Consider the following 24,015-nt stretch of genomic DNA (forward strand, 5'->3'; position numbering starts at 1 on the left):
GGAGATCTCAAGTTTGTGTGCCCATGCCCAACTGTAAGTTTATGAATTTGTGTAGATTACTCACCTCCTACTGTCCTCTAAGAGGAAGTGTATCCAACTTGTTCTGAGCATTTCAGTCATAGGTTCAGTGAGATGACTCGGCAGGTAAAGGCACTTGCCACCAAACCTGAGTTCAGCCCCCAGGACCTACCTGATAGAAAATGGAAACTGACTCCTGTGAGTTGTCCTCTGACCTCACACATGGGAGTTGAGCAGTCAAGTGCACACACATGCGTGCGTGCGTGCACACACACATACACAAACTTTTAATTATTAAAGTAGTTTAAATTTGTTCAGTTCAGCATTTCTCAAAGTAATTTGATAGAAAGAATGTCTGAACCAGGCAGTTGTGGTGCGTAACTTTAATCACTTAGGATTTAGGAGACAGAAGCAGGTGCATCTATGGGTCCAAGGCCAGCCTAGTCTTATAGAGTGAGTTCCAGGTCAGCTAACACTACACTGAGAAACCCTGCAAACAAAACAAAAAAGACCTTTCATGAAACAAGGCATATACATCATCTGGTAGGTAGATAGTCAGTCTAGGGACCTGTCCAACCTTCGTTGTCCTAGAGAAGCAGCACCCACCTTCTATGGAGCCTCCTTCCTTCCATTCCCTGCCTCAGTCTTCCCCGTTTCACCAACAAGACTTCCTTCAGCTCCATAGTCCACCTCAGCAGCATCCTGCCTGTCAGAAGCGCTGCTGGCTTTCCCTAAGGTGCTCTTCAGTAACTGCTCGGGCTTTTGCTAGGTCTTACTCTGCTGAATAGCCTCCCCTCTGCCCCACCTGGGATGGTCATGGCTACGTACCATCCTGCTTTGCGATGCTGCTTCTTACATGAATATGGACTATTGAGAATTTGATTCCTATTGTCAACTTAGTACTATATTTTAGCTACAGATAGGAATAGTTTAAATATATAAGAAATACTCAGAATACCCAAATTTTTCTTAATAGTAATTAAGGCTTGCTATTGAAAAAAAAGTGGGGGCAACTACTGGATTTTATATTTTGAAAAGAAACTGCGCCAGTCAATTTTTCCTCTTCTTTTTAGATTTATGTTTATTCATGTATGTGTATGTTCTGCTGAGTATATGCTGTAGGTACTTTCAGAGAGTAAAAGAAGGCGGCAGTAGATGAGATCCTCTGCAGCTGGACTCATAGGCAGCTGTGAACCACAAGGTGTGGGTGCTGGGAACTAAGTTCAGCTCACTGTGCCCAAGCTGACCTGGTCATAACCACTGACCCATTTCACCAGCCCCAGTTCATATGGTAGTTAAAATGTTTCAGAGTCCCGGGAATGCTGTCAGAAATCCTTCCTCCTAGGGGCGGGCACTGAGATAGATTCCGGAAACCTCTGATCATAGCATTTCATCACCTGATAAATGTGTAGGCCTATTTCATGTGTTTCTGTGGAAACACTTCCCTTAGCATCGATGCTGACTATCTGTCACATGCTTTATTGAAAGTTGTCTACCCCACATATTCTCAGTGCAAGACGCATCACCTTCTTGTGCTCAGGGACACCAGAGAGCAGCTAGACACCATATTTGCAGGTATTTTGTTATATTTTAAGCCAGAATATCCCCGTGTCAGAGATTGTTTTGAATAGTGAAACCACAGAGCCCAAAGTGCAGGCAAGGCGATGGACGTTACTCCTTCAGTGTGAGAAGTGTAACAAGAGTTCGAAGTGACACCCATCTTCTTTACATCCTTGGCCAACTCTTAGTTATTTGCTATTCTGCATGCTTTCAAGTGGCCAGAGAGTCTAAAGCACTGGTTCTCACCCTTCATAGTGCTGTGGCCTTTAATGCAGTTCCTCATGTTGTAGTGACCCCCAACCATAAAGTTATTTTGTTACTACTTCAAAACTGTCATTTTGCTACTGTTATGAATGGCATGGACCTCTCCTCTAAAGGAATCATAACCCACAGGTTGAAAACAACTGGTCTAAACAGTATTGATTTCCAGGGGAGGAGTACAAAAAACTTTAAAATATGAATAACCGAAATCAGCTACAAATGTTGAAGTCATAGTGAGTGTGTTATCTGGCATTTCCTGTTAGTTCATTTGCTACATATCACATATTAGAAAAATTAAGAATTATTCAGCAAATGGTTATTCCATAATTGCCTTTGAAAAATAGTAAAGGTTTTTTTTGTTTTTGCTTCAAATCCTTTTAATAATGAAATTTGCTTACTGTGACAGACATAGGTAAGTAGAAACTGTTTTTGATTGAATGAAATTGCTTTGGCTTGCCTTAGATAGTGAGTTCAAGTAGTGAAAAATATTTTACTTGTTTAATTTTTGTGCAGGGGGAGAGCCCAGGAAGCAACCATAGGTAAGGCTTTTCAAAACAATAAAATATGTAAGTGTTATGTGACAAAGCTTTTCCTGGGGTGGTACAACTCATCCCAGAGAGGGAGCCCACCGCAGACCAAAGGGCAGATACCACCAGAGTCCAACTTGGTGAACCAGTGAGTTTATTGGGGTTACTTATCGGAGTAGAAATGACTCAAAGACCCAGCATGGGTGACAGACCGCTCACAAAGCTGGGAACCTGGAGCATATTGCACAGCCTGCAGGTAATTCAGGGCAGCGAGTGTCCTTTCCAGGTGCCTTGCTTGGTCTAAACCACTGAGCTGCAGAGGGTCTGGTCTCAGACTTTGCAGTCCGGCTTGTCTGTGGTGTTTTCTATGCAGCTCTCCTTATCTGAACTAGACTGGAAGCTTTCATTGCTCACTCTGGCAGGGAGGGGCCTAGTGAATCTGGTCAGTTTCAGGGCCTTCCTGGAGCCATTTTGACTTGTTTACATTCTTAAGTAGCTTCCCTGCAGGATGGAATGGAAACGTTTAAACAACAGCATGTGAGCTTTTGAAGCCAAATTCCAGAGAGATTCATATCATAGTCTTCAAGACACTGAACAGTTAGTTTCAGAAAACAAATTTTCTCTTTACATAAAAGACAAATTATATATTCCCCCAAACACTACTTTTGATAATAAAATTTTCTTGTTTATACCAGTTTCTTAGTCTTTTAAAATTAGGCCTAGGTTATATATCATTTAGTTTTCTTAAAACCACTTAGTACTGATAATTCCAGTTCTTTTTGTGCTTTACCCTTTTTCTACATTATACATTCTAAAACTGTGGTTCTCAGCTTGTGGATTGAGACCCCCTTTGGGGCATATCAGATAGTTACATTACAATTCATAGGAGTAGCAAATTATAGTGATGAAGTAGCAACAAAATAATGTTATGGTGGGGGTCACCACAACATGAGGGACTGTGTTAAAGGGTCACAGCGTTAGAAAGGGTGAGAACCACTGCTCCAAAGCATTCTACAACTCAGAAACTCTTTTGCTACTTCAGAAGTAACTAGACTCTTATAATTATCTGCTGTAGCATTGCATAGAATAGAAAAAGAAGTATCTGTCTTTAACTCCAAAAAAAAAAAAAAAAAAGTTCCTAAGTTGGAGAGTTGGCTCAGTGGTTAAAAACACTGACTGCTATTCCAAGGACCCAGGTTTGATTGTCAGCACCCACAGGGTGGCTCACAATCATCTGTAACTCCAGTTCCAGGGGATCTAATATCTTCTGGCCCCCCTGGGCACCAGGCATGTGACTGGTGTATAGACATACATACATGCAGGTAGAGCACCCATACACATAAAATTAAATTAAAAAAAAAAAGTTCCTAGTGTCAAGGGAATTGTTTCCTATTTTGGTTATTGTGTCCTTGCATTTTTTTAGTTTAGCAAACCTTTATTGGGCAGCTGTCCCTGTGCCAGGCACTATGTTTGATACTGGAATTGAAAGGTCAGGCGTGGACTTGGTGTGATGAGGGAGATATGTGACGGCAGCACTGGAGAACACAATCAGGGGAAGTTAGCTTATGCTAGCACACACAGGAAGACTGCCTGGGCTGCCCGAGATCCTCTTTACAGCAAGGGGGGAAAGGCTGAGAATGTGGCTAGGTGGTAGAGTGCTTGCAGAGCATGCAAAGCCCTGGTAAGTCTAGTTTCAAGCATTGTGCTTGTGTGTGTGTGTGTGTGTGTGTGTGTGTGTGTGTGTGTGTGTGTTTCTATCTCTGTCTCTTTCTCCCCCACCTTGAGTGTGTTTGTCTCTGCTTTAGAGGAAAGTGTGTATTCTATTGAAAGCTCCTAAAGATAACATTTCAGTATAAAGTGGCAATTAAAACAGCAGTCATAGATCATAGAGAATCCCTGTGACCAAAATGTGTGGGGGTGAGGTATGTCCAAAAGGGCTTCTTTCAAATAGATGACATCTGGCTTGATCTCTGAGTTGGTTTAGCAATGATTAGTTAAAAGATGCACATACACAGTGTGACATTGATTAGAAGGAAGCACTGGGGACGGTATAGAGTGATGCAAATGTGAGTCTTCCTTGCAGTGAAAGTTATGGAGTAAAGGTCTAGGGTCTCTGCCTAGGTTCAAACCAGACAAGATCCCAGCACTGAAAAGGAGGAGTGGACACAAATCCGCAACCATACTCCAGGGCAGGACCCAAGCCCAGGGGAAGAGAGAAGGGACATGAAATTGGATCTGATCTGGGAGGCATTGAGGGAGGGGAAAGACTATGATTGAAATACATTGTATGAAAAAAACTTTAAGTAATCTTTTAGGTAAATAGATCTAAGGTCTTAGTATTGTATTTTGCTTTGCTACAGGATTTGTCTAGAGTTGGGAATTTGCTACTCAGCCCAGGCTGGCCTCAAGTTCTGGGTAGTTCAGAGTGGCCTTTAACTTTTGATCCTCTGAATGCTGGTATTATCAGTCTACTTCACCATACCCATGTAACCAGCTCAGTGATAAGAGTGTTTATCTAGCATTTACCAAGTCTTCGGGTCATTCCCCAACACCTCTGAGGGGTGGGGTCACATACCTGTGATGGAGGATGGTAGAATAGGGTTCTTGGAGCATGAGGAAGAGTGGTGTGATAGTTAAATAGACACACAGTGTGAAAGAGTTGGAGAATGAATGAGAAGTGGTAGAAACAAGGAACCATCAGAACCTCTCGAGGCAAAAGATAAACGAGAAGATCCAGACATAGGCAAGGCTAGAGGGGATGTTCAGACTGTTCATGAAACCTAAATGGGAAGAAGGACTTAAGTTTTTTGTTTAACAACATAGAAGTCATTGATTACCAGCGTTACTGGAGTGATGGAAGCTGAAGACAATACTGATGAATGAGTGGAGGCAAAGCCATGAAGGCTGGAACAATACTAGTTAGGAGCAAGGTGCTAGACTGCCCGCATTTAAATCCTAGTCTGCCACAAGCTTGGCCTTACCATATATCCATCTCATTTCCCTCCCATGTAATCTCTGCCTCTACTTTATACGGTGTTGGGAGCAGCTGGTACAAACCAAGGACTTGAATGAATCATGAGTATAGCAGTGACCTCAGGTAGGTTAAGGAGCCTGCCTCTTTAGGGAAGGGGCGGAAGAATAAGATTTATTTAAGCAAGAGAGTAGAAATGAAATTAAGTTACCTTTAAGAAAAAAATTGAATAAGAAACTTAAGAAAGTTGGGGAGTAATATAGGGGACTGAGAGCCAAATTGTAGCTGCCTTTTCCTTTTCCTTTTTTTAAATCTAGCGGCCCACGGCAGAAACGACTAAAGTGGAAAGTACTCAGGGTCCAGAGTGACTGATGTAATGGTAGGAACAAAGGAAGGTGTGTATAGTAAGAAAGAATTCAGACCTCCTGCGATTTCCCTATCCTCAGTGGAGGCCAGGAGATACTGGCTGGCTGGACCAGTGTGAGGAAGGACGAGGGGTCCAGGGAGGAAGGTAGGGCTCTCACTATGAACACTGGGAATAGAGTACAGCACACTGAAGTTATCTTCTGTGGTGAGATGTTAGCCATGGGTTAGACCCCGTGTAGAGAGTAGCAAAGTCCATACTTGTTAAGGGACAGCTGTAGAGTAAGAGAACGCATATCATCGTACACTGTCCTGAGGGCTACTATTGTATTTCAGTTCATAGTTTTACATAATTGAAGCTGTATCCGGTTGCTTTAATACAATTTTTGGCAGTAAAATTTCAGCATTCCCCTGGCTTTTGGAATGTTTTGTTTGGACTCAGGTTCATCAGAAGGGCTTTTGTTTTGTTTTTCCTTTCCCTCCCTCTTTCCTCTAGGCCACTTACTGAGGAAGAAATTATTGACTTGCAAGAGAGGCATTATGATTCAATCGCTGAGAAACAGAAAGACGTGGATAGGAAAATCCAGAGGGAGGTAAGTGGTGTGCTCTGCTGCTTAGATACATGTGAAGCCTGATGATGGGTGGTGCTCAGCAGTCACTGACCTCCGATCACGTCATAGAAGAAAAATGACTTCAAAGTGGAAGCTTATTCCCCTCACTACAGTTACTTTGGTTTCATGTTAAGAGGTCATGTGATGTCACATGACAAGAGTAGAGCGCTCTTTAGAGATAGTTCCCAGATAGGAAAGCCAAGCAAGAGCAAGTACCTTTGTCCCAGTCAAGGCAAACCACCTGCCCTCTTTCACAGTGAGCCATGTGTAAGTTTTTGTCTGTCTTGGGTTTATTTGTTCTCAGTGAACCAAGTACCCCTTACCAGTCACAGTCGTTAATAAAGTATGGAAGTGGCCTGAATCATAGCTGCATTGCCACTTAATTAGAGAGAATCATCTGTGTACCATTCTACATTTAAAAGCAGTCTTTTGATCTGGGCATGGTGGTTTGTACCTGTAATCCCAGCACTTGAGAGGTGCAGGTAGGAGAATGAGTTTGAGGCTAGCCTTAGGAAGATAGCAAGTTGGAGACCAGCCTGAACTATATGTAATAAGACCCTGTGTCAGAAGTAACCTTCTGGTCAGGCTATAAAGGTGCTGGGCTCAGTCTGCAGTACCAAAAGTATTTTTTAAGTAAAAATAAAAAACAATATATTTAGTACCATTTGTGATTTACAAATGTATTGATTTAGCCAGGTGGTGATGGCACACGCCTTAAATCCCAGCACTCGGGAGGCAGAGGCAGGTGGATCTCTGTGAGTTTGAGGCCTGCCTGGTCTACAAAGCTACACAGAGAAAACCTATCTCGAAAAACCAAAAAAGAAAAAAAGTACTGATTTCATCTACATGAGAGATGCTTATAGTACTTTAAAGGAAAAAGAGGTTAGTGCAGTATTTAGCATTAAGGTCCTGTGTATGATATTGTGAATGTAAGAACTTAAATATGAAAGTAGTTTTTGAATAAGGAGTCTAATAAAATTGAGAAATGTGTATGGGTGTCACTTAAGTGGAGAAAGCATACGTGTGATTTGGCCTTAGATTTAGGGATGATTGATTTGTGAGGGCCAGAACCATTGCAGTCAGGTGACAGGTATTAAAATGGTAACTGAAAGAAAGAACATTGATTACATTTTCTAAAGAATTCAATAATGTCCTATATATCATCTGGGGTATTTTGTAAAAGAATTTGAAATGGGCAGCCACAGAAATCTAAATTTTTATGTGCTTCATAGATAGTTATTTTCAGTGATTTCGGTTTTGTTTTACAATCGGAAGAGCTGGTGTTTAGAGCAGCTAGACAGGTTCTGGTTTCTGTTAATCCTTACCGTTTTGTTCATGTACAGTTAGCCTTACAAGAGGAGAAGTTAAGACTAGAAGAAGAAGCTTTATACGCTGCCCAGCGTGAAGCAGCCAGGGCAGCAAGGCAGCGAAAGCTCCTGGAGGTGAGGGGGGAAACCCCAGCGCACACCAGGGTTGTCTCTCCCTGTTCTCTCTGACTATTCCAAGTTGGGACTTTCCTGCTAGCACCAACAGCTCTTTGGTTAGCAGAGGACGTACTTACACATACATCCTTAGGAATCTCAAAGGCAGCTGAACCCATCTTTACCTTCTAGAAGAAGCATAAATGTGAGCTTGATGCCATGTGCTGTGTACTCTAGATTAGCAGGAGCCAACTCTCATTTAGTCTAAAGATGAATTCTAGTGCACTTAATTCAAATTCTTTTGGGGGAAATGTGTTTACCAGGCAAATACTTCAAAACTAGCCTTCAATATAATTGCTCAGGCATTTTAGTTTATTTTTGTGAATATTTTTAAAACAATTTCTTAAAATTGTAAGATTCTTATACTTAATATAAGACAAGCTATATGAGTTATGGCTTACGAAGGGTATTGTTTAATTCTCAATTTCTTACGTATTTGAGACACTAAGAGGTGGAGTCCTCAGAACATCTTTGGCATATTATCAGGAAAGACAGATTTACCATCTCTTACCATGACATAGCTCGATAGCGCTTACTGCTTACTGCTAGTGTCTGTCATGCTCTTGTTCTTAGTTGAAAATCCACAGCAGTCTTAGGAGAAAGGGGACATTTGAAATCTCTATTTTTACAGACGAGGAAGCTGAAAGACAAACAGGTTTTATAGCTGAGACACAGGAGAGCCAGAGTCCAAGGGCAGTGGTGCTTAGCCAGTACACTGCTTACTGTCTCCCTCCATAATTGGCTGTGTGGATTTGCCACCAGTGTTGTGATACAGTGTTCATAGTACAAAACTCAAATCACATGTAGAAATTTAGACAAACTGAAAAATCCTGTCTTTGTGATTTCTATGTGAACTATCTCTTTCTCTCTCTGAAGGGGTGGGTTTCGGCCTTTTTAGTACATCTTAAATACTGGAAAACATTAAAATTAACTTCTTTCTACTAAACTAATTGTTGCTCTTAATATAGACATTATTTTTTACAGTAATAAATTCTCCACTGCATCTGGTTAAAGTAGTGATTCTCACAACCTGTGGGCCGTGACCCTTATAGGGGTCAAAGGATCCTTTCACAGGGGTTGCATATCAGATATTTACATTATGATTCATAACAGTAGCAAAATTATAGTTACCAAGTAGCAATGAAATAACTTTGTGGTTTGGGGTCCATGAGGAGCTGTATTAAAGGGCCACCACATTATGAAGGTTGAGAACCATTGGGTTAAAGCATCCCATTGAAGCATGTGTCAGTTTGGGTAATCTAGGTTCTCTTGTGTTCTTGCTTCCGTGAGTAAATGTTGGTTCTGGGAATACATCATATGCATATTATACATGGACCCAACTATACAGACATGTACCGGCTCACTGCTTTTTCATAGTCACTGAGTCTGCTAAGGTGGGACAGTAGCCATCTGTAACCAACAGATGAAGAACCAGAAGGTGATGCCAGGAATACACAGCCACTATCAAAGCACAGCTCTAGAATCCCGTGCTGAATCCCAAATAATCCACTTTCATTAACATATCCTGAGTCAGCTCAGCCTTACAAACCTTCACATTGCTCCTTCCTTGCTGAAGAAGATGTCAGCATGGCCTAACAGTTGGCTTCCTGCCTACCCTTCTAGTCATGGAGGTTCTTAGGAGTATTGAGAAGGCTAGAGGCGCCAGTACACTTCACAACACGAAATATTCTCAGTACTACAGCATCACTCCCTGATGAACTGAGAATAATTCTGTCCTTAAATAAGAGGATATAGAAGGATTGGAGAAGGAAAAGTCTTCAGTAGAATGATGCTAACTTTTTGTTTTTAAACACTAGGCAAAGGATGTTGGCATTGCATGGATATTTTTTTAAAAATGTAACTTGACATCAAAATGATTTTGTATTACATTGTGTTTCCAAAGCAAGAAAAGCAGAGAGTTACACAGCACTATCATCCTAGCAGTGGAGACTATCACAGGTAAAGAGCAATGTATATTTCCTTCTTTGTTTGTGGCAGAGAGTGTTATTTCCAAATAGACTGTTCTTCTCCAGATGTTTGTGAATATATTTACCCACTCAAAGCCCTAGGCGCTCAGGCCTTAGTATCCCCTCGTGTGTGTGTGTGTGTGTGTGTGTGTGTGTGTGTGTGTGTGTGTGTACACAGATTGTTGTATGTATATTCATATATACTTTCCTCTAAGACACTGACTTGTAGAATACTGAGAATATTTTTAAACTATAAGTGATCCTTTATTCAAATTGACTTTGATGCATTTGGAAGAGTAATAACATCTTTATGTAGAAAAGGGTATGGTAACTGGATTCCTTCAGGTAAGTTGGTAGTAACCTTAGTTGTTCCTTTTTCTTAATGAACATGCTCATGCTTGTTGTTACAGGGTTATTGTAAAGTTGGGCTTACATTCAGCTTTGAGGGTTGGCCTTCACAGATAGTCTGTTTTCACCAGAATATTCTAGTGAATATTCTGCAATTACAACTTGGGGAAGAGGCTTCAAGCCAGAAATACCATCACTCACATAAGTATTCATTCTATTACATCTATTCCAAATGCATTTTAATTTTTTTTAATTCACTTTTATTACAGTACAGGACCAGAAGATGACTTTGAATCTTGTTTGAGAAATATAAAGTCGCAGTACGAAGTTTTTCGAAGTAGCAGTAAGTCTTTTAAAATATTCTCTGAACATTTTCAAATTACTTTCTGCCACATTAAGAACTATATTAGTAGAAGTCTGGAGGAACTTTAAGATTTAAAGAGTCAGTTGCTCCCCAAGAAAGAAAAGAAAGATGGTTGTTGTGGTAAGAGTACAGGTGACATTTTGTTCATTTGCTGTGTGTTCCAGGACTCTCATCTGACGCCACAGTATTGACACCAAATACTGAAAGCAGCTGTGACTTAATGACCAAAACCAAATCAACTAGTGGGAATGACGACAGCACCTCCTTAGATCTGGAGTGGGAAGATGAAGAAGGTCTGTTACCTCAGTGACCCTCAAGTCACACTGACCCTTGTTGGTTCAAATGTTTCCTGCCTTGTATTTTGTGGTATTTAACTGAGTATATTCAAGCCCATAAAAGAAATCACAATCACAATTTTTTTAATGGCTCACTGTGTAGTCTTAGTTGTCTCTCTATAGACCAAGCTGGCCCCAGCTCATAAAGATCCACCTACCTCTGCCTGCTGGGTACTGTGCTTCAAGGCATGAGCTATAACACCCAGCTGACAATTACTGTTTCTTGTTTCTTATATTTATTGTGTGTGTGTGTGTGTGTGTGTGTGTGTGTGTGTGTTTCTTTGCACATGTGTAAGGTGTCTGTTTCTGTCCTGCCAGCCAGCTCCCAAATCATGACACAGAGAGTTACTAATAATGAAAGCTCAGCTGATAGTTTAGGCTTGTTTCTGACTAGCTCTTTCAATGTGAATTACCCCGTTTCTTTTCATCTGTGTTCTTTTACTGGCTTGGTTAACTTTGCTCTGTGTTGCCCTTGCTGCTTCCTCTGCATCTCCTGGGTCTCCCTTCTTCCCAGTGTCCTTTCTGCCCAGAAAGCCTGCCCAGCTATTGACCCTTTAGCTTTTTATTAATCCAATCAGAGTGATACATCTTCACAGCGTACAAAAAGATCATTCCACAGCACAACATGTGGGAGGTCAGACACAACTCTCTGGGAGTTGGTTCTCTCCTTCCATGATGTGGGGCCTAGGGCTTGAGCTCAGGCCATCTGCTTGGTATCAGGCACCCCTAGAGCTCAGCCATCCAGCAGAACCATGACTGTTACTTTATTATCATTTATCATCTCCTGGTAAATTGCTTAGAAAATTACTTAAGTTTTGCTTCTTGGGATTTAGAAAGCAGATGTTAATTTTTTCAAAAGTGCTCCTAACCTAGCTCAGGAAGTTTTCCACATGAGGGATTACTGCCTCTTCCTGAGCAGTTTCAAGTCAAAAGTCAGTTAATGTCCGGTATCAGGGAGCGATTCTCGGGGGTGTTTTGTAGAACACAAGCTGTTGTTCAGATATAAGTTTGAATTTTGTCTGGTTAGTCTTCCAAATCATAGTACCGTATATAAATTCCTTACTCTCCCTAAGCCATGCTTGTTGTTCATCTTCAAAGGGAAGAATAAAGGATAATTTTTCATGTTTTATATAAGTGCTAATGTATTACTAAACAATAAAGTATTTGTCTGAGGAAAGTAATGTAGTTCAAAAGTAGAATGTTTGCCTGGTGTGTGCAAGGACATGGGTTTGATCCTCTGCACACAAAAAAGAAACAATAAGTAAGTATTTGGGAGGGATGAATATGGTAGACATAAAATATGTAAAACACCTAGTATAGGCAGTGGTACATACATACAAGTGCTCAGAATTGTAGTTAAATTATTTAACTACAACATAACTTCATTAAGAAAAATCCAATTTTTTATCTTCATGTTAAAAAATAAGCAATATATGAAAGAATTACAGAATATAGAACTCCAAGAGAAATAGTAAGCTTTAAGCAGTTCATAGACTGTTGAGATGGAATGGCTGTTAGATGTGCTTTAATCCTGCTAATTTGTTTTGTCTATTAGACTGGCAGGCAGAGCTTGATGACAGTGCATTAGTTTGTTTGATCTTCCCAGTGATGCCCCTTCCCCCGTCCTGTACTTACCTCAGTGTAGGTTTGGATCCCAGTCACCAGCTCATTTGTCCTTACTCTGTCATCTACATGTGCTAATCATATTCATGGATAAGGTTGTCCTGGTCATTACTCACTTATTAGCAAAATTGTTCAAGTGGCATAGGCAGAGGAAAGAATCCACTGAAAACCTTTTTTTTTTTTTTTTTTCTTTACACAGTTGCAGCTTCCTTTAGAGCAATTTCAATCCAAGGTACAAATCCATAGTCATAGGAGTTCTCAGCCCACATAGGTTTTTTTTATGGTTGTAAATATGTGTGTATGCACCGTGTGTGTGTGCGTGTGTGTGTGTGTGTGTGTGTGTGTGTGTGTGTGTGTGTGTGTGTGTGTGCATGTATGAGGAGGCGGGGGCAGCCTCAGGTGTCGGTTCTCTAGAGCTGTCTTTTGTTTTTTGAGGTGGTCTCTAGGACCTGGGCTCACTGATTATGCTAGGCTAACCAGCCATTAGAGCCCCAGGAATCTTGTCTCTGCCTCTCCAGCTCTCAGATTACGGGTGTCACTATGCCTGGCCTTCTGCATGGGTGCTGAGGTTCTCTTATTTGTATGACAAGCAGTTTACCAGCTGAGCAATCTCCCCAACCCTGGCTCATATTTTTATAATGTTCCCATCTAGTGTAATAACTTGCCTCAATTGATTCTTTGTAAGTTTTTTTCAGGAATGACAGACGACAGTGGTAGGGATTTAATACTCTTTCTTTGCTATGAAATCTGACTAAGGTCAGAAATATTTGAACCTCTTTGCTCACCCTTGGTGTTAGTTCTTTTATGTTGACTAGTATTTAGAAATTTCTGTCCTTTCTCCCCTTCAATTGTGTCAGTATTTTGGAGATTTGTGTTACTAACAGTTTATATTCTGAGTGAAATCTGGAACTATGAAATATCTATACTTTACTGTAGTAAAGAGTCAAAAGATCTTGAGAACACAGACTTTGAAGCCAGACTGCATATACTAAAATTCAGTCCTGGCTACAAAGTAGCTCAGCAGTAGATGCAGAGAGCCCTGTATTTTAATCCCTGCAGTGCCCCCACACACACACCAAAAAAGAAAATTCCCCTCACTACTTCATAACTCTATGACCTCGTAGACAGGTACCTTCTGCTGCAGTTTCCTTCACGCTAAAATGGAGTAGAATCGGTTGCTCTATTAAGTTCACGGGTGGCTGATGTACTGGAAGTGCATGCCGCATTAGCAGGGACCTGGGGAAAAGCCTGTGTCATCCCTGCAGTGCTATCATCCAGGAAATGCAGCAATCATTGGGTGGGGAAAGACCGTGGCAAAGATACCGAGTGGCCTGATGAGACTCAGAGCAGTGAACCCTTAGTCTCTGTTGTGTGAGATTTGTGGCTCTTCAGAAATTTTGTCACATGGTCAATATTGCATTTTTATCAAAGACACTTGGCGTGTGGAAGTCACACCCAGATTTTTCTCTTAGGAAAGCTTCCACAGGACTGGCTCCATAGGCTCATTCACAACTAGAGTCAAACAAGGCCAATGCTGTTGTTAGGCTGACAAGTCTTGCTTGGTTGGCTGCGGGCTGGTTTGCTGGTTGATTGATTGGTTTCTTTGTAGCCTGGCTGTCCTGAAATTCACTTTGTAGACCAGGCTGCCTCTCTGCCTCTGCCTCCTGGGTATTAGCATTAAAGGTGTGCCCCACTACACCTGGTTTAACTGGCAAGTGTTTTAATACAGCTTTTTATTCTTACGGAGATTTCTTTCGATGTTCTTCAAATGCCAGGAATGAATAGGATGCTGCCCATGAGAGAGCGTTCAAAGACAGAGGAAGACATCCTTCGGGCAGCACTGAAGTACAGCAGCAAGAAGGGTAGCAACCCCACATCCGCCTCTGATGATTCCAATGGGCTGGAGTGGGAGAACGACTTTGTCAGTGCTGAGATGGATGACAATGGCAATTCTGAGTACTCTGGGTTTGTAAACCCTGTATTAGAACTGTCAGATTCTGCCACCAAGCAGTCTGATACGGATCAACAGATCCGATAGGATGAAATTGTGTGACCTCACTTACCAAATGTTAAACGTCACCCACCCAGAATGTGCAGATGGGCACTGAGCCCCTTTTTGTGAGGCGGCACAGGAGCTGAGTGCTTCCGTCAAGTGTGGTCTGAGCATCTGCCTTCTGTGTCCTAGGACTGACTCGGTGATCGCACATATCAAACACTCACTCATGGATTTCTTGTTCTCCCTGGTCAAGTTCTGCATCTTAAATCATATTTGTTTTACTTTGACTGCTTTACTAAGCCTATTTTACTGTTGAAATGAGTACCTAAAGGTATTTTTTTGTTAATTCTTAGCAGATGTAAAGGCAGCATGAGGAGAGATGGTTGAATTCATTTTGAAGGCTGGTCCCTTTTCCAGCATCATTTACTTTGATGACTTCCTTTAATTTTGTTGTCTAGTAGTCAGTGGTTAATTGGAGGTGACCCCAAAGCATGCTAATGTATGGGTTTCTTTCCACATCTATCATATACACATATGTTAATTGGATGTTCATTCAATCTGCATAAAATATTAATAGGATTAGAGAAGCTTCCAGAGTTTGTACACTTTGAGTTGGTAATAATTAAAAAATAATATTTAATATAAATTTAAAATTTTTACTTCCTTCTATATGCCACCATATTGGCTTTAAATTGAGGTCTTAAGTTTTTACTTTCATTTTTTAAATTCTGTGTTTCCAGTGAATGATCTTTGAAAGATTTTACACAGAACATATCCTGTGAATGATTTAAGAAAATAAAATACGGGTATTTCAAAGTAAATAAAATCCTTTCTGATAGGAAAGGTCCCATTGATTGTATTGCCCTTTACTTTGCCTTGTAGTACAAGGTGCTTTGTGGGATGGAGCTAATGTGTCAGTGTATTGACAGCCTGTGTCTGTGAATCCGTACGAGAGACCAGGGCCTGGAAATACGCCCTAACTGAAATCCTGGCTTTGGCTAAGGAGTGAGTGTCACTTTGGCAAGCATACTGTATCTGTCTCCCTTGCTGTCTTTGTTCTGTACAGCAGTGATGGTGCATGCTCTGAATAGTACAGGAAGGTCCAGGTAGAGATAGTAAGGTTCTTGCTGTACGTGAAAAATTGTGTGACCCTTTCAATATTTGAACTGCTATACAATGACATCTGTAATTTTGTCATTTTTTAATCTCATAGAAATAAATATACTTTGATATGTAAATACACATTAGGTTATGCTATTATTTATATGTCTTAAAATTTAAATTATAGTTGTGTCATGGGAATAATTTAAAAGTACTCTCTATATTCACATTGCCTGTGTTAATGCTTTTTAAGGTTTATATTACATCAGATGTATATTTTTGGTTTGGCATAAGCTTACTGTTGTAATTTTTTGGCTTTTTGTTCATAAAGAATTTTCTGAAGGAATGGTAACTTCTCAAGGATTGTGAATAAACATTTTTACATTTAACTGTATTTACATATTGCTGGTATTGCTTCATAGCGGTCCAGGTCGTGTGGTTCTTGGCATATAATTATCTTTTTGAATCAGATATGAAGATAAAAAGACTGGAACTACATGTACATACGCTTTAATTGTGAAGAAGAATTCTAGTGATTTTTGCTCTATGTTTATAAGTGCTAAGAATGGTGTTTGTTTGGCAGACATTGGTGAATTGGCCCAGAGTCCCTGCTCTCTCACTTTTCTGATGAGAGACGTTGACAAACATTGTCTTAGTGACTTTTCGTCTTGCCAGAACAAACCATCGTGACCAAGGGTCTGTTGAAAGCGTATGGGTTTCAGAGGATTAGAGTCTGTGAGCATCATGGGAGCAGGCAGAGGCATGGAGCTGGAGCAGGAGCTGAGCTCACATCTCACCCACAAGCGCAAGGCAGACAGAACTCACTGAGAAATGGCATGGGCATTTGAAAGCTCAGCACACCCATTCCCAGTGACACCAGCTGTGCAAAAAGTGGGGACCATTCTCATTCAAACCATCAAATTCTACTTCCTGGCCCCCATAGGTCCATGGCCATACCATAATATAAAGTGCACTTAGTCCAACTTCAGAAGTCCCCATAGTCTTTCACAGCCTCAACATAGTTTCAAAATCCAAAGTCTCATCCGAGGCTCCAGGCAATCTCTTTATAAGATGGAAACTCTTTGTAAGACATGCTGCCAATGTACAGTGGCACAGCGTATACATTACTATTCCAGAAGGGAGGAGTGGTGGTGGAGAAATACTGGACCAAAGCAAGACAGAAAGAAAGTAGAACAAACTCCAACACCTGTCTTTGCTGACTGCAGCACACATCTCTCTGGCTGGTTTCACTCCCTTTGTGCAGCTCTGCTTGGCAGACATCCCTGGGCGCTGACACCTCCAACACCCTGGGGTCTCCAATACAGTCTAGACTTTATTTTCACATCTTCACTCAATGGTCTCCCCATGCAGGGACTCTCCTGCCACACCTGGCCTCAGGCTTTCCCTAACTGGAGATTCCATGTCCCCTTTTTTTATGACTCTTAAAGCCAGACCCACATGAACAATGGTGCCAAGTCTGGCTGCCCCCTAGGGATAGAACCTGCCCCCTCACTGAATTACATTTGAATAAGCTATGATTTATTAGTGCTTTCCTTTGTTGAATCAGCTCTTCTTTGTCTTAGAAGATTCATTAGGCATTTCCCTTTTGTAAGTTGGAAGCATAGCTGGGTGGGGCCTTGCCTGGAGAGTACCACTCCTATTGCTGTTTCATTCCAGGCCTTTCTTTAAATCACTCTTTAATCACAAGATGTGGTTTCAGCATTAAACTTCTGGTGCTCATTTTCTCCTTCTGTCCTGCTTGGATCCTTTTCACTGTAGACCTGCATAAAGTGATCGCTAAGAGCCACACAACAGTCGGTATTGGACTGTCCTGAAATCTCCTGTGCCAACAAAATTCGTCCAGAACTTGCTTCAGGCAGAGCCTTAGGACAAGGGCAAAAAGCAGCCACGTTCTTTGCCAAAAGGTTAACAAGAATTGCCTCTACCGCAGTTGCTAATATTGTCCCCCTCTGAAACCTCTTGAGCTGGGACCTCCGTAGCCCACATTGCTCTCCGCACTGCTCTGTTTTTAAGTTCCTGCTAGGATGGCCTCACAGCGTTCAACCACTTTCCTCGCTCCTCATTCCTCCAAAAAGCAGCATGGTCAACCTTGTCGTGGCCATATCTCACTCCCCGGTACCAACTTCTGTCCTTGCTTTTCTGTTACTGTTAGACAAGATAAAGTTTATTGGAGGGGGGGTCATAGTTCCGGGGGCTTAGAGTCCATGCCCTTCATGGCAGCAGGGGACTGTAGCGTTGGCTGAGAGCTCACATCTGGCCCATATGCACGAGGCAGAGGGTGCTGAGACATGACATGGTCTCTTGAGACTTCAAAGCCCACCCCTAGTGACATACATCCTCCAAGGCAACAATTCAATCCTTCCCAAACAGTCCCACCAACTGGGGACCAAGTATTCTAGTGTATGAGCCTGTAGGGGCCATTCTCATTTCAAACCACCATGAACGTGTATGTCAGAAAGAAACAATCACAGTCCAGTTAGGAAATACACAGTGATGAGGCGAGGTAATATGGCCTAGTGAGATCTTTCTACGGGTCAGGGGACTTCTTGTTGGAGGAGACATTTGTTCTGGCTCCTAATTGAGCAGGTGGGAGAGCCTGGTAAAGAAGGTTGTAGGCAAGGAGAAGACTATATGAAGAGTTCATGAAGCAAGAAAAGAAATGTTTCGAGAAGAAAAAGACTCCGGGACTGAAGTATCATGAGTTGTAGGTGATAGGGAATTATCAGAGGCCAATTCACGAGAGCTTTACAAGCCTTTGTTAAGAGCAAAAGAGAAACAAACCCTTTCTGATGTGTGATAGACTGCTCCTGACATACACTGATCAGCTCTGCATTCCTGAAAGTTGTTAAATAGGGGATAGGTCATAAGAAGGGCAAGCACAGACACAGTACCCCCAGTGTGTTGGGGGTGTGGCTTAAGTTCACAATGGCCACACAGAGTAAGAGCCAATCTTAGAGGGAGAATCATGAGGGTTTCCTGTTGAGTTGAATTGGGGGTCAAAAGCAAGGGCTGAATCAGATACTCTGTTAGATGTATATAGCCCACACAGGTAGGACTCAACACTGATGCAGATCTTGGCTGAAAGCCTTGGGATCTCTCCTGGGATGCAGGAAAGTAGTCAGTCCTTAGAGGAACTGTCAGGCCATTTATCATCGGCATTTCTGCCAGGAGGTGGTGTGCATCCAACTCCATCACCCCAGTTTAGCATAGAACCAATGTGAACCCATTCAGACACAGAGACACTACAAAACGTCCTGGCTACACTTCACAGTTGGCTCCTCAACAACAGAAACATGGACTACTCTGATTCTGCTTATGTCACCTGTAATTTGGCCTCTTTGGCTCAGTGACCTCCTAAGCGCATCCCTAAGAGTGGCCCCATCCATTAGCATTTTGATTGTAGAGAGCAAACTGGAATTCTGTGAAAGAAACATCCTTAGAAAACAAATGAAATTTGAAAAGTATTGTTTTGAGTATTTGGTTAAAATTACAGATTTATTTGAAGGAGACCCTTTCCCTAGACAGAGAGGCATCCTTTCTAAATTAATTCTCTAGGAAAATACAGCTGCCCTGTGTTGAGGATTCAACAATGCCAATGGCTAATGAAAACTTAATGATTGGGAAGACTTAGAATTTTGCAGACTCAGCTAAACTACCTTGAGTTATCTGTAGTCCCTTTGGAAGCCTCCATGTCCACCCTTCAGTCCCACCTAACATTCTTAGGGCCATCGAAACCTTTGAAATGTATTCTCAGCAGAAAAGTTTTGAAAGACCCCCAAGAGACCCCAAGAGTTTGGAGCCTGTCGGGGGGGGGGGAGGCCCTTGCCCCCAGGAGACGAGACCAGGCCACTGGATGCAAGTGCAAGAGGTTGTTTATTGTTTACACAGGTACCTGTGGACGCTTCAGTCTTTCGGGGGGACTGAGCGTGCCGAGGTTAAAACTCAGGCAGTTTATATAGGGTTGGGGTGGCAAGAATCAGGCTTACAGAAGCAGAAGCATGGTTACAGGGACTTCATTGTTTCATCTAAATGTAGCAGTTGTAGTTAACCAAGGACAGTTGGTTATTCGGGTTGGGCACAAAATACAAAGAATTCAGTTATGACTCTCTCAGCATCCCGGATACCGTCTTGCTGACCTTGCTTTAGTCCAAGCTGCAGACCACAGATATCTGGTTGGCACTGGATGAGAGCAGCACCTGGTTCCCTCCTGTACGTTTTTCATAACTTGACCTTGGCAATTAGCAAGAGCAGTTCAAACAGGCAATATGCATAGTGGGGTCTTTCAGTTTTACCAGTCTAGAAGAATATATCCCATCTCTCCACTAGCCCCACCAAGGTATTCGCTCTTTAATTAATAAAAAGAAAAAAATAGCATGTAACCACATTTATGAAACGTTTTGGGGGGCAATCCTGGGATGCGGTTACTCAAATTTGACTCAAGAATAAACTATCTCTTATCCCTTTTTAGTCCCATGGAGGTAAGAGCTGATTTAATTCAGAGAACATCAGATAATGTTATGCCCAGTTCTTGGGACCCCAAGAAGTCCACCACCAAGGAGACAACTCATCAAAATGCAAGAACAAAGGTTTCTCTATTGGCAAGCTGCAGCAGGATTCTGCCCACTCTGGAGCAAGCAGAATATTGCTTACAGCTAAGGGGGTGGGGTTTAAAGGGAAAGTCCACAAGACTGAAAGTCTCGAGATTACAAAGCTTCCATGGTAACATAAGACAAAACAATAACTGTATGTTTGGGCATTATAGAATTAAGCAGGATGTTGCGGGGGAAATAAGCTTGTTAATTATTGATGGCTATCTGGTCTCCTTTAGGACAGGAATGTTGACACAGCTGGGGGGGGGCGGTGTTATCTGGTCTCAGGTCTCTAGTCACATACCCAGTTCTTTGTTTAGCCTTGTCTGTTGGGCTGCCTTTTGGGAGCTCAGAGGAGCTTGAAAGTTTTCTTTTCCTATATAGGCTTTGAAGTCTAAGTTTTTAGACCCTTATTCATTTTTCCCATTCAATACAAGGACCAGTTAGTTGCTCAGTGCTCTTCCTGACAGCAGGGAACACTGTGATGAGGGGCTGCATGTTATTCCTCAGATGGCCTTCACAGAGGCCCTACGTGGGAGGCACTGCCTTCTCCTTAGTTTCAAAAACGGGAACGGGAAAAATAGGTCACAATACACAGGAAATGAAGGCAGATCCTGGCAGTGTAAGTCACAGTGTTAATTCCACCGATGGAGAATACGACCACTACCACTGTTTAAAGGCAAATCTAAAGCAAGCTTTCATTAAATACTGGTCAGATGGATGGGATCTGGCCAGGTCCATACCCAGGTTCCTGGGAAAATGGCCCAAAATCACAGTTTGTATCCGTTTAAGAAGGAAAAGCTGTAATTCATTGCATTTCTTATCAGGTCCAATCAGAAGCAAGTATACATCCTGATGTACCTTCAGCCTCTGAACACCCCACCCTGTACCCCTCCAACCTCCTCCCACACACCCCCAACCACCTACCCCACCCCTGACACCCATGTGATCAAACACATCAATGCAAATGGGTTAAATAAACGTGTTTAGGGGAATGAAAAGTGTGTCTTGTTATCTCCCATAAACCTCTTAACTGCTGAGTCATCTCTCCAGGCCTGGAATAGGGTTACATTTTTTTTAATTGGATTTATTTATGTGGGGGAAGACTTACACACATGAGTGGGTGGAGGTCAAAGGATGACTTCTGAGGGTTAGTTATGTCCTTCCACATATGATTTTTACAGCTACTTTCTAGAAAATTCCATTTCTATACCCAGTTGCCTTTACTGACAGGAAGAAGCTCTAGCACGGATAACAGTGTATGTTTCAGTGGGTGTAGGAAGGGGTGTGTTCACTGGAGCTTTACTCTAAAAGATACTACATGTCAATAATATCTATGCGTTGAGACAACTGGCCATAACCTCGCTGTCAGGAGATACTGCTCATACTTTGAATAGCTGTTAGACCTTAGAATTTCGAGGAGAAAAGACCAAACCCACAAATGTCCAATTGAAGCAAGCTGTATTTTGGGGTGCCCCTGGGACTGCCTAACCTGTAAGTCAGGATTTAAGAGCAGCCCCTGCCAGATTCTGGAGGTCCTTTTTATAGGAGAAATAAGGTATACACAGGGGCAAGAGCCATTGCTTGTACATCGTCAGAAAAAAAAAAAATGCAAGGAAAGGAAAGAAACAAGGGTAAGCAGAGGCATCATGCGGATGGGCTCGCAAACTTAGTGTAGACTGGAAAACACGTTTTGCAGTTTACATCAAGATCTAAGAAACAGGAACTTATTTTAACTTTTGTTTAGATTTTGGTTTTTGGAGACAGGGTCCCTCTGTGTAGCCCTGTCCTGGAACTCACTTTGTAGACCAAACTGGCCTCAGTCTCAGAGATTCACCTGCCTTTGCCTAAGAGCCAGGATTAAAGGTGTGTGCCTCTGCTGCCTGGGGGGGGGGAGGGGGAACTTATTCTTAATTACACATAGAAACCTTAACTTGCAAGGACTTAACACAGGACAGTCAGGAGCTTACTCTTCCTCTACAGACGGAAACCCCAACCTGCACAGGACAGATGGGAACTTTCTCTTAACTGTCTTAACTGCAAAGGTAAATTTTTCCTGTTTTGCTCTCAGATAGCAGCTATTTCTGTTATCTGATGGCGCTTTGGCTTTGTTTGTTTGTTTGTTTGTTTTCACTTGGTAGTCATACAGTTCCTTGACTGTATTTGTTAATGTAGCAGGTGTGGTTACCACTATATGGTGTGGGCTGTGACTGAGATCCTCAGTCTCCATTGCAGATGGTGATTAAGGACAACCATGGAAAGAAGGGGTGGGATTCACTGAGCTTCTAGCTGGTCTGCATTGCTCCAGAATATGTCTCTCGGCATCCTGCTATTCTGTCTCTAGGAACATATTTGTTTGCCTGTAGCTTACTTGATGCATTGCCGGTTAGGGGCTATGGCGAAGCGAATGGGAATAATGGTTTCAGCTGTTGCTAGTTTCATTTTCTTCTCGATGGAAGGCCACTAAGGAACCAGAGGTGAGCGTTTGACTGCCCCCAGTGTCAGTGGCATCACTGCCCCGAAGTCCAAATCACGGTAAAACAGAGAACTACTGAGGTTGGACAGTTGGAGGCTGTCACAGTGGGACCTGCTGCTCAGATTCCTTTGCATTAGGATGTAAGCTCTCAGTACTGCTCCAGCACCTGCCTGCCTGCTGTCACACTCCCCACCCTGATGGTCATGAACTCACCCTCTGAAACTGTAAGCCAGCCCCCAATTAAATGCTTCCTTTTGTAAGTAGCCTTGGTGGTGGTGTCTCTTCACAGCAATACAACGGTGACTAAGACTTTGCTGTTGTAACAAATCACTGCAATTTGCAACAAAGACCTATATTGTCTTAAAGTCCTGTGGGTCAGAAGTCAAAGGCAGCTGTCTGTGGACTAAAAAGTCCCCGGGATTAGATTCTTGCTGAGGTTTCTCTGCCTTTTCCAAAGTGTCTATCTCTATGTACATTTTCTGCTTCAAGATGTTGCTGCGTTCCTTGGTTCGTGGTCTCTTTCTTCCAAGGGCAAAACCCTTCCCAGCAGGCTGAATCCTTGTCAAACTCGCTCATTCGGCTGTCTTTCACCCTCCTGCTTTTTAAGGACCCTGTTATTAACTGGGTCTGGGATGATCCAGGTTGATCTCTTTTAATTTAAGATCAACTAATGAGCAACCTCAATTCTATGTACATCACTCATTTGTCTTTGCTGTGTCATGACACACTCACAGGCTCTGGCAGTTAGCACACAGTCACCCGTATGTCATTCTTTGCTTACCACAAGAGTCAGCAAGACAACTACACAAGAAATAGTCAGCTGGGCACAGAGTACAGCTACAGAAAGCAGTGGCCATAGGAGCAGCCCTTGGGCTGGGGCAGGAGCTAAGGTCCAGTTTCACAGGCTAAGAGTGACTGGCGAGCTAATCAAGAGGTATACTGAGCATGACATTCACATGGCACCAAGCGGAAGAGTTTATTAGAAATTAGTTTTGAAGGGTGGTTTCAGAAATATCGTTATATTAAGCTAAGCAAGGGGTGCACACTCGTAAGCACAGCATTCAGGGAGGATCTTGAGTTCAAGATGCTGTCTCAAAAACAAACAAAAATATGTATATGGTTAGTTCCCCCCCCCCCCCGACACACACACCTGTTATAGCTTGAAATTTCATTTACCAAAGTAATTACACAGGGAGCCTTACTCTCTGGGAATGTTAGAATTTATCTTAGCTTGGTGGCTGTCATCCTCTTTTAGCTAGCATTCACTAACATTCACCTTAATCTAGCTAAAGTGAACTGAATGAGAATCACTTAAGTAAACACAACTTCTAAGAGTTGTGAGACTAAAAGTTTAGAAATATATAAGCACTTATTATAAATATCCACACATACTTACTTCTATA

At 42.2% G+C, this 24,015-nt stretch overlaps 1 protein-coding gene across 3 annotated transcripts in view; it reads left to right on the forward strand.

Annotated features, from left to right (window-relative positions):
* The window catches only part of Ap1ar (adaptor related protein complex 1 associated regulatory protein), a 29,279-nt gene extending 13,359 nt beyond the window's left edge, over nucleotides 1–15,920 (forward strand). The window contains exons 4-10 of one of the 3 annotated variants that reach the window (XM_051185528.1): nucleotides 2,353–2,378; nucleotides 6,197–6,293; nucleotides 7,655–7,753; nucleotides 9,696–9,751; nucleotides 10,377–10,450; nucleotides 10,636–10,764; nucleotides 14,205–15,920. In XM_051185528.1, the coding sequence (XP_051041485.1) occupies nucleotides 2,353–2,378; nucleotides 6,197–6,293; nucleotides 7,655–7,753; nucleotides 9,696–9,751; nucleotides 10,377–10,450; nucleotides 10,636–10,764; nucleotides 14,205–14,467 (744 nt within the window). In that variant the 3' untranslated portion in view covers nucleotides 14,468–15,920. The remainder of the gene's footprint in view (nucleotides 1–2,352; nucleotides 2,379–6,196; nucleotides 6,294–7,654; nucleotides 7,754–9,695; nucleotides 9,752–10,376; nucleotides 10,451–10,635; nucleotides 10,765–14,204) is intronic. The other 2 variants (XM_051185529.1, XM_051185530.1) reach the window with 2 other exon arrangements.
* The last annotated feature ends 8,095 nt before the right edge of the window (nucleotides 15,921–24,015 follow it).

This window comes from Phodopus roborovskii, unplaced genomic scaffold (assembly GCF_943737965.1).
Source record: "Phodopus roborovskii unplaced genomic scaffold, PHOROB, whole genome shotgun sequence".
Taxonomy (NCBI): domain Eukaryota; kingdom Metazoa; phylum Chordata; class Mammalia; order Rodentia; family Cricetidae; genus Phodopus; species Phodopus roborovskii.